This window comes from Anarrhichthys ocellatus, unplaced genomic scaffold, assembly GCF_004355925.1.
Source record: "Anarrhichthys ocellatus isolate YVR2014 unplaced genomic scaffold, GSC_Weel_1.0 scaffold1647, whole genome shotgun sequence".
Lineage (NCBI taxonomy): Eukaryota > Metazoa > Chordata > Actinopteri > Perciformes > Anarhichadidae > Anarrhichthys > Anarrhichthys ocellatus.
In genome coordinates, this window is record NW_022281621.1 from 1 (window position 1) to 9,778 (window position 9,778).

At 43.0% G+C, this 9,778-nt stretch overlaps 1 protein-coding gene across 2 annotated transcripts; it reads left to right on the plus strand.

The window, feature by feature from the left end:
* Nucleotides 1-962: 962 nt before the first annotated feature.
* Nucleotides 963-8,524, plus strand: LOC116377762 (transcription factor COE1-like). 2 transcript variants are annotated; one of them, XM_031839478.1, is made up of 4 exons: nt 963-1,779; nt 1,874-1,991; nt 6,467-6,597; nt 7,645-8,524. In XM_031839478.1, the coding sequence occupies exons 1-4, from the start codon at nt 1,765-1,767 to the stop codon at nt 7,936-7,938; spliced, it is 558 nt and encodes a 185-aa protein (XP_031695338.1). In that variant the 5' UTR covers nt 963-1,764; the 3' UTR covers nt 7,939-8,524. The 2 variants fall into 2 exon arrangements, with proteins under 2 accessions (XP_031695338.1, XP_031695337.1); XM_031839477.1 differs by having other exon boundaries at nt 967-1,779; nt 6,464-6,597; nt 7,645-8,523.
* The last annotated feature ends 1,254 nt before the right edge of the window (nt 8,525-9,778 follow it).

A 9,778-nucleotide genomic window follows, 5' to 3' on the forward strand; every position in this document is an offset into this window, starting at 1 on the left:
CACACACACACACACACACACCTCTCTGTGTCTCTTTAAAGGGTCGTTTCACCCACATTATGACCGTCCAGCCGGTTTTCATATTTCACACTGAAGAAAACTCTTCGTCTGTTGATCAATAAGTCTAAATTTAAACCTGAAGACACTTCTTTAGTCTTTAGTCGTAGTTTACTGAAAGATGGCAGATTAATCTCTTTATTGCTTATTCAGAACTTGTGACTGTAGAAATACATTTAAGTATATTAAGTATTTAGTTTTCTAAAGAGATTAAGACGTTTTAAAGCGGCCCCTTAATTGGTACCTAAAATTAATCTCTATATTTAAATAAATAAAAAATAAATAATTGTATTAAATAAGAAAGGAGGTAAACCCTAAAAGCACTTCAATAATTCAATCCATAATAAATAAATAGAAAAACCTTAGAATGTACTATTTCAAAATACAGGAAACCCCTAATTCCTAATTTAATATTACCTTAAACTGGGGCTTTAGTTATAGATTTGAATACATAAAGAGGGTGGGGTTGTCTTAGTGGTTTAAGAGTTTTTAAGGTGTTTTAGTGAGTACATTTTTCACACACCTGATAATCCTTAAAAAGGGAATCTTAAAACCCCTTAAAGGTCCAAATTAATGGGTAACCTAAAGTTGTTTTAGATATTAATATATTATATATATTTTTTTACCATTTGAAAACCTCTAAAGCAAAAAGCCCACAAAAATCAACTTTAATATTTAACAATCCATAAATTAATTCCAGTTTCAGGTGAATTTAAGGATTCTGTGTCTGAAGAGTGAAAGTGAAAGCTGGCTGAGCTCCAGCTGTGAGTATTTAAAGATATTGTTTCTGTCTTATTGAGGTGGAAATCGATGCCGACCTCATGCCACCATTAATATCTACAGCCCCCCCCCACCTCACTCCCAGCATGCCTTGCTGCAGCAGGCGACGGGTTGTGGGTATTCTGCCGAGGTTATCTCCTGGTTAATGTGACATGTCTGTCTGCGACCTTGCCGCTTGTTAACTGCCCGGATTATTATTGTGATAATGTGGCAATTAAAAAGGAAGCGCTCCATCTGAACAGGAAAGAGAGGGGGGCTTATGGTCCGAGAAGAAGATGGATGTGCACAGATTACAAGGCAGTGGGAGATGCATTAAGGTGGCCATCCATTCCGACCCCCCCGGTGTCCTCCTCCAAAAACTGCGGCTTATTGCCGCCCGTCCTCATTGATATCCATTCCCAATCAATACTCCTCTGCTGCCGCGAAAAAACTGGGCGTAAATCAAAGAGGGAGATCGGGGGGGGGGTTGTGTGAAAATGGCGGTTCCTAATGAGACGCCATAAGTCTGCAGGAAGTGTTGGACTGTCTTCATCAGGACGCCGCCGCTGAATGATAATTTGTATCTGCAGCTGAGAGACGAGACGTGAACCCTTCACACAGAAACCCAGAGAGAGAGAGGAGCGCTTCATTTATTCACCAGCCACAAAGATAGATGTGCATTTTATTACAACACCTGAGTCACACGTGCATTTATTATCTTATGAGCCGTGATTTAAACTAAATAACTCATGTTCAGTTAAATTGAGCGTCCTGTAAAACCAAACAGAGCCCGACTTCATTTACCTGCAGCCTTCTCTCTGATCCTGGATCAGTGTCTCTGTGCCTCCACACTAATCTGTCTTTTTTGTTTTTATCTGCAGATTCTTCCTCAAGTTCTTCCTCAAGTGCAATCAGAACTGTTTGAAAAATGCAGGAAACCCGCGAGACATGAGGAGGTTCCAGGTAAGAGACGCACCTTTACTTCTCCATGAGGGGTTCCTCTGAGGCTGATCCAGATCTAAGTGACCCTGATGTGTGTGTGTGTGTGTGTTTGCAGGTGGTGATCTCCACTACAGTCAACGTGGACGGCCATGTGCTCTCGGTGTCAGACAACATGTTTGTCCACAACAACTCCAAACATGGCCGCCGCGCCCGACGCCTGGACCCCTCTGAAGGTTAGACGTCGCTTGGAGACACATGGGGGGGGGGGGGGGGTTAGAGGGTTCGGGACTCTTTGGAGTCCAAATGAAACTCGCATGATTTATTAATGCATTCATGCAGACATATTAAGACATCAGCATAAGCTGGAGCTTCTCTTTATCCTGTCAGACTTTGAAAATAAAAGCAGCATTTCCATAAAAACAATCTACAAAATAAAAACTTGCCAAATCACAGGTGACATATATATATATATATATAGTCAGAGGAGGATTTGTGTCCATCACTTCACATGCTATGCTAATTCTAAATGATTTGACCTCAATTAAACTTAACTTAAGCATTCAAATGTCCATAAAGTTGAGACTTAAAAAGATTAAAACGAGAACGGTCCGAGTCTGAGCAGCAAAGGTGGAGATATCCTGACTTTTAGTCCCAAAACTCCCATAATGCATCTGGTTTGTATCTTTCATTAGAGTCTAGCAACAGAAGACATTTAACATTAAACTTTAGATGTAAAATCAGTGTAATGACCCTTTAATAATCAGCGGAAAACTTTTTGTATATGAAGCCAAACAAGACACTCGTCATATTTGAGGTGCGTTTGATTCAGAATCTTTAATAAATCAAAAGAAAAGTGGGAAATATCGAAAGTCCAAAAAGTCCAAAAACCAACCGCAGTAAAAGAAAACTCAAACAAACGCTCCGTTCTTCCAGCGTTCCGCAGCGAGACCCAAATAAAAAATGCATCGCTCGCGTATAAACTTCACACCATGAAACTGGACCCCAAGAGCCGGAGCTTCGGCGGTAACATTTTCTTCTGAAGTTGTAAAAAGTTGAACAGCACTTTGTCCCCTCTCTAATAAAAGCCCTCCGGAGCGATGACATAAGTCTCTCGTTTGGAGTGCCAGATGGGTGGGGCTTAGCCTGCACCAGTAATGCCACCAGAACAAATGTTGGACACTCAAAAGTAGACTGAATTAATATATTCCCTCTGAACCTCCGAGCGCTTGTTGTTTTGTTCTTTGTGAAAAAAGCCCCACCCATCTGGCACCTACAAGAGAGTAAAACAAACTTTATTTTGCTAAAAAGCAATCAAGCATGAGCAGATCAATATATCGTCCAACTTTCCAAACCACCTTCCTCTGCAGTTTCCCCTCAGCTCGCTTTAAAGTTTAAGGCTTATACACAAAAGTCTCTTGTTTGTTTCGTCGTACTTGGAACACCAGACGGGTGGAGTTTATGATATAGAGACTTTAGATAGTCTCAGGCGAGATGTCAGTCAGTGGAAAGTGGAACTAAACTAACTCTTAAAAACACCCTGTGGGTGTCTAAAACTGTCAACTCTAATTAAGTCATCCTGTTTGGTAAACTCCGCCCGTCTGGCACTTACAGAGAGTTAAAACAAACGCTTAAAAGTTCAATTACCAATCTGACATCAACAAGCCAGTGTCTCTACTTCTGCAGTTTCTCTTGACTCAGGTAAAAGTTTGAGGTATTTCCAGGAGAGCTCGTTTTAACTAGCTGGGATGCCAGAGGGGTGGGGCTTACCAATTCAGGAAATTTGAAACAATCAGTTCAAACTGAAAGTCACAGAAAAGTCGAGTATATTGACTTTCACTTTTATATACTACTTAATACTAAACTTCACAGCAGTTGTGATTCATGTAAGGTAAACCCCACCCCTCTGGGACATACAGTGGAATAAAACAAACATTTTGCCACCAGTCAGACATCAATGTGTCTTCCCTCTCTCACATCCCAAATGACTACTTCTGCAGTTTCCCTTCGACTTGTTTTAAAGTTTGAAGCTTTTTCAGGAGAGATGTTGTTACTGCTTTGCTTGTTTTTACCTACTTTGAACACCAGCCGGGTGGGGCTTACCATGTCAGGGCATCCACCAACATCTTAGAGACAAGATAGTAGACTAAACCGACTTTTATACACTTCTGTCTGAACTTCCAGCCACTTGTCCTGTAGTCCTAGCCAAACACATCCCACCCCTCTGGGATGTCCAACTGAGCAAAACAAGCCCTTAAAACGATTTGGTACCAAACATGAAGCATCTCTTGTGTTCTCCATCTTTCACCCCCCAGCACCACTCTGCTGTCTCCTTAAACTAATAAAAAGTTTGGGGCTTTTCATGGAGAGATAGTGTAACTTGTTCGCTTGGTTTAACCTGCTGGGAGCACCGGACGGGTGGGGCTCTCAATATCAGGGCATCGGAAAGTATCAGATGAAACCTTCAGTCACTGAAAAGTTAACTGAACAAACTCTTGTTAATTTCTGTCTTCTTGACACTCATCAGTTTTAGTCCTATGAGGTAAACCCCACCCTTCTGGGACGTACAACAGAGTGAAACAAACCCTAGAAATATTTGGTCAGACTTCAGAACCCCATCGTGTCGTCTCTCTGTCGCCTCCCAAACGAATACCGCCGCAGTTTCCCTCGACTCGTTTTAAAGTTTTGAGGCTTTTTCGAGGAGCAGATGATGTAATTGTCTCGTTTGGTTTAACCTACTTGCAGCACCAGGCGGGTGGTATTTATCATAGTGAGGGGGGGTGTTGATCAAAGACTAAGCTGACCTCCTGTGATTGCCCAAACTTCTTTCTCCTTTCAAACCCCACCTGTCTGGCACGTCCAAAGGGATAAAACAAACGGTATTTGACACCGATGTGTCATTCACCGTTCTGAGAACGTTCTCGTTTCTCACCTGTGAGAACACCTTGAGACACAAAGCACTTAAACATTCATGTAGAGAAGCGTTTCCTCTCTGACGGTGTCGTACTGTACGGTGTCCTACAGGGCCCCCCGCTACCCCCAAAAAGGGGGCCCCGTTGTTTGCCAGACGGCCCCCGTATCTCAGAGCTCGGGGCCCTTTCATCTCATCCAAGACTGGGATGTTTCCAGAGCCGATAAAAAGCCCCCAACATCTGCTCCTGCCTTTTGTCACACCAACCCTCAAACCCCCCCCGTGTCCTCGAGAAAACTTTCCACCGCCTGCTCCTCGCCTTTGTGCTACACCCCCCCTCGGACCCATCGGACTGTTTGTTTACTGCTGTGACAAAAAGGGGAAATTAATAAGGAGATGACAATCGACTCCTCGGGGCGGGAAAAGCCTCGACCCTCTACTGCAGCTTCTGGGTTCTCTTTCATCTGTAAAACTCTGAGTGACTTTGAAAAGTTGATGCTGAAACCAGACCGGGGGGGGGCAACGAGGACCCTTTACTTAAGATATCAGTCGTGTGTTAAAGCTGCATTCTCTCTAGTGTCCACCAGGGGGCGACTCCTCTGGTTGTATAGAAGTCTATGAGAAAATGACTCTACTTCTCTCTTGATTTATTACCTCAGTAAACATTGTAAACATGAGTTTATGGTCTCAATCTCTAGTTTCAAGTCTTCTTCAATACAGCATGATGTTCATTTAGTACATTATGGTCCATTTAGAGTCAAACAGACCATAAAGCAGGGGATGATTTAGGGCGGAGCAGAAACTTTTGGTCACTTCAGACTCTTTGAACTCTCTGAGCCACCAAAATGATGAAAAATAAATTTAAAAAAACACGCCCAACCAGAGTTGATCAATAGTAACATCAGTGTTTAATAGAGCCTCTGAACGCAGCTATTGATCACATCTCATAGTAAACAAAAGGAAACTCTGAGCTCTGACTGGAATATCAAATCACCCTCTGAACACAAACGTCTCTCGTCCGGGAAAAGGTTGTAAACCTGACGGAGCCTCGGTCTCGTCTTCCTCCGTCAGCCTGTCTGACTTCGACTGGACATCAGTCTAGTCACCGCGGAGACGCTGTTCGTGTGGAGCCCCTTATTGATCGCGGTGCTATTGGAAAAACCGATCGTTTTGCTCACGTGTTAGTGGTAGACGGACGGGACTGAAAGCTCTCCGTGAACTCAGCAAAAAGGAAACAGGACACAAACTAGAGCGATAGTGAAAAGTAAGGCTGTGTGTCCGCCCCGTGATCCGCTCCCAAACAACAGGTTCTTCCTCGGCTCAGGTTGCCACCAAGTGGCGTGAAAATTTAGGCTTAAAATTTCTAAAATGTTGCACCAAAATCTTTTAGTTATAGTAAACTATTACAAGCTTTGTTACAAAAAAAAATTAAAAATCCTGCAAGACATAGAACTGACGAGACACAAACAGGAAGTAGCAAAAAGATTTCTAGTGGAAAGTGAAGATTTACCAAAGTGTTAAACTTCTAAGTGTTATTTAATCTCAACCAATCAGAATTCGATCTGTCAGCTGTTATCAACAAAACTCTTTTAGCTGAACTAAAAGAGACGTAAAAATAACTTCATTAAATCATCTTTTAATGGAGAAAATGTCTCATTTATTTGCACGTTTCCAGAGTCGATTTCTGCATGATGTCATTTCTCCGGCTGTGTTTCCAACTGCGTTGCTCATGTTGCTCGTGTTGCTCATGTTGCTGATGTTGCTGATGTTGCTGTCGTGTGGCCTGTGTTTCCGAAGCAGCCACGCCCTGCATCAAAGCCATCAGCCCGAGCGAGGGCTGGACGACCGGCGGGGCCACCGTCATCCTCATCGGGGACAACTTCTTCGACGGCCTGCAGGTCGTCTTCGGCACCATGCTGGTCTGGAGCGAGGTGAGAGGAGGAGACGGGATTTTATGAGATGTTAGGAACATTTTAAATGAATTTCAGCTGTGAGCTCTGCAAGCTCAGATCATGTTGCTGCAATAGTTGCATTTAATTTATCAAATGAAATCAAAACAGACCAAAAAAAACCCCAAGTCTGAGCTCCGAGAGCAGCTGCAACATACTGCACATCACGCTCTCCATCTTCTTCATCTACACACTCACACACACACACACACACACACATCTACACTCACACACACACATTCGTAGAAACACCTGCATCTGTATCTGTGTGCAGCTCCTCCAGGTCTGCATGCCCCCAAAAAATATGTAGATTTTTGTAGCTGGCGTTGAGGTGCAGGAGGAGCTGTACGCATACGGCGCGCCATGAAATATTGAAGCAGGTCCAGAAGAGCAGAACACCTGGCGGTGGGTGGGGGGGGGGGGATGACGGAGATCTTTGCTTTGATCAGCGTCAGCAGACGGACTCCAAAGCCCAGAATCCCTCTGAACACTCAGACTCACACGGCATGCTGACCCAGATTAGACGAGGACGACAGTCGGACTGTTTTCTACAGAAAGTTTGTTGCATGAAGAAGAAGAGATACAAAATGCTGCTTTCATCACAGTCCTGAAGACATAACAGCTTCAGGAGTCACAGTTTAAGTTCAAGTGTCGGCTGAGTTGAAGTTTAGATATCAAAATCAGTTGAGGCGTCGTTTTAAACGCTTTGTTCACACAACCTTAAACACGTTAGAACAGCAGTAAGAATACAACATGTAATTGGTTGATGTCTGGGATGTGTTCAGCCATGACAACACTTAGCTCGACGTTTAATTTTAAACATAAATGGTGGCGCGTTGAACGGCGGGTTTACGTATACGTCACTGCCGATTGGGGGAGAAACAGCCACCGAACGAGAGAAAGTGTCAGGAAGTGGTGGATCATCAGCTTTTGTGTGCTGACATCTTTATCACATAACTTGTTATTATTGTTTTCTGAACAGGAAAACAAAGACATAACTGCTTTGTATCTTTTTCCTCCGTCCCCCAGCTGATCACGCCTCACGCCATCCGGGTCCAGACTCCCCCTCGTCACATCCCCGGGGTCGTGGAGGTCACGCTGTCCTACAAATCCAAACAGTTCTGCAAAGGAGCGCCGGGACGCTTCGTCTACACCGGTAAGAACCCGACGGACGTGTGCCGGTGTCTGATGCATGTGATGTCAGCGTCTTATGATGTCACAGGGGACGATGACCCGAGGCTTAGTGGTTGTACGTTGGTGACAACAGCTCATCAATGTTTGAGCTGCTGTTGTCAGGAATGTTCTGGACTTCTGGTTCTTTAGAGGCTCACCTCACTCATCACAAACCAAACTCCTGGTTGACAACCTGTCGATTGCTAACCAAACTGTTTTGTGTTTAAAAAAAAAGGTTTGAAGCAATTTTTGTCACCCAAAAGTTCTACCAAGACAAATAGAAATGTCTTCCAAAAGGGATTTATTATTACGTGAATGTTTAAAGGTTTATTGGTCTCCATCCTCTGCTCTTAAACCCTGATTTCCACCTTTAAATTTCCCCTTAAGCTGCATTTAAGTTACAAAAAAAACACCTTTCTGTATCTGTCTCTGCCCCTCGGCATCAGATGGAAATACTCTACGTGTCAACCTCAAACTCTGAGACCTCCACGAGAATATAAAGTAAAGTTCATCATGTTGGACCGAAGCTCCGTGGGCTTGAAGACGAGCTTAAAGTGAAGGTTTAAGGTTCTGAGACCAGGATCATCTTTTGTTATTCTCAGTAAACATCTTCCTCCCGGTGTGCCAATCCTCCTCTTCTCTCCGACTCGTCCTTCAAGCCTCATTGTCAGACCGTCCTGTAGTCCGGACTTCCTTTATCTCTCTCTCTCTCTCTCTTTTGAATCTTTTTTTTTTTACTGTCCCGATTATTCCGTCAGAATATCCAGATGTCATTCAAAGTAGCAGAAAGGTCAGATGGAAGGCTGTTTAGTGCGATAAGTAAATGTCACCGCGTCGTGTTCAGGCGTTCTGTTTAACACCGGTTTATCGCCGCTCTCGGGGTCTTTGTTGGAGGAAAGAGGGACGAGACGAGACCCTCACAATGGACGGTCCGGCCGCCGCCGCCTCCTTTTGCAATGCTAATCTGTGATTCCATTTACAGATACGACTGACAAGAGCTTCTTCTTCTTTCTGATGTGGAGGTGTGTTGTGAATGGAGCCTGTTGTTATCTCAGTGTCCTCAGTGAAACGTGCAGCAGGAGGACCGGTCCAACACGCCTCGATCCAAATCACACCTCACATCTTCTGTCGTCAGAAATACAGAGTGGAGAAATGAAAGCATGCATGGATAGAAGTTTCCAGTCGGGTTGTTTTTTAGGATCCCAGAGGTTCTGCAAAATGTGGGAAACCCGGAATAATCAAATGGAAAAATGTACCAAAAACGTTAAATGTGGAAGTTCAATTAGTTTTGGTGTTTTTCTAAAAACAATTAAGAAAAAAGGCCAAACAACTGAAATGATTCTTCATTTGTAGATTTGAATGAATTTGTCCTTCCAGGCTTCCATAGCTTTGCTTTCATTCCAGTTCATAATAGAACAGATATTTTCTATCACATCTGTGTTTATTGTCGTTAAAGCTCAGCGTTATGTGACGTGTTCAATGCACCGCAGTAACAACACACTCTGCATCAGACATGATGCTGTCATTGGCAGCAAGTTTCCACCAAAGAACATTTAGGATATTTATTATTTATTCATTTGAAATGTCGTTAGAAAAGCTAGTAAAGGAATAAGAAGATAACATTTAAATGAACGAATAGATTGAAGATGCTGCTCATGATCATTTCTAACTTATCACGAGAGACATCTTCAATTATAAATATAAAACAATATGTTAGAACAATAAATGCTTCTCGTTAAAATTACAATAACATGTCAATGTTTTACAGGACAAAAAGAGTCTAAAACCTAAATATTCCTTGAGACCAGCTCTTTGAGACATAAAACATGATTTTAAATAATCAGCAGTAAAATAAGAGATGTGCTCTGCCCCTTTAAGACACAGACTTGGTGTTTTTGTCGACATCAGCAGACACATTCCACAAATCGAATGAGGAAACGTGAACATCTGACTCAGGTTTGATTGAGAGGAAACAACAAAAAAACAAAAA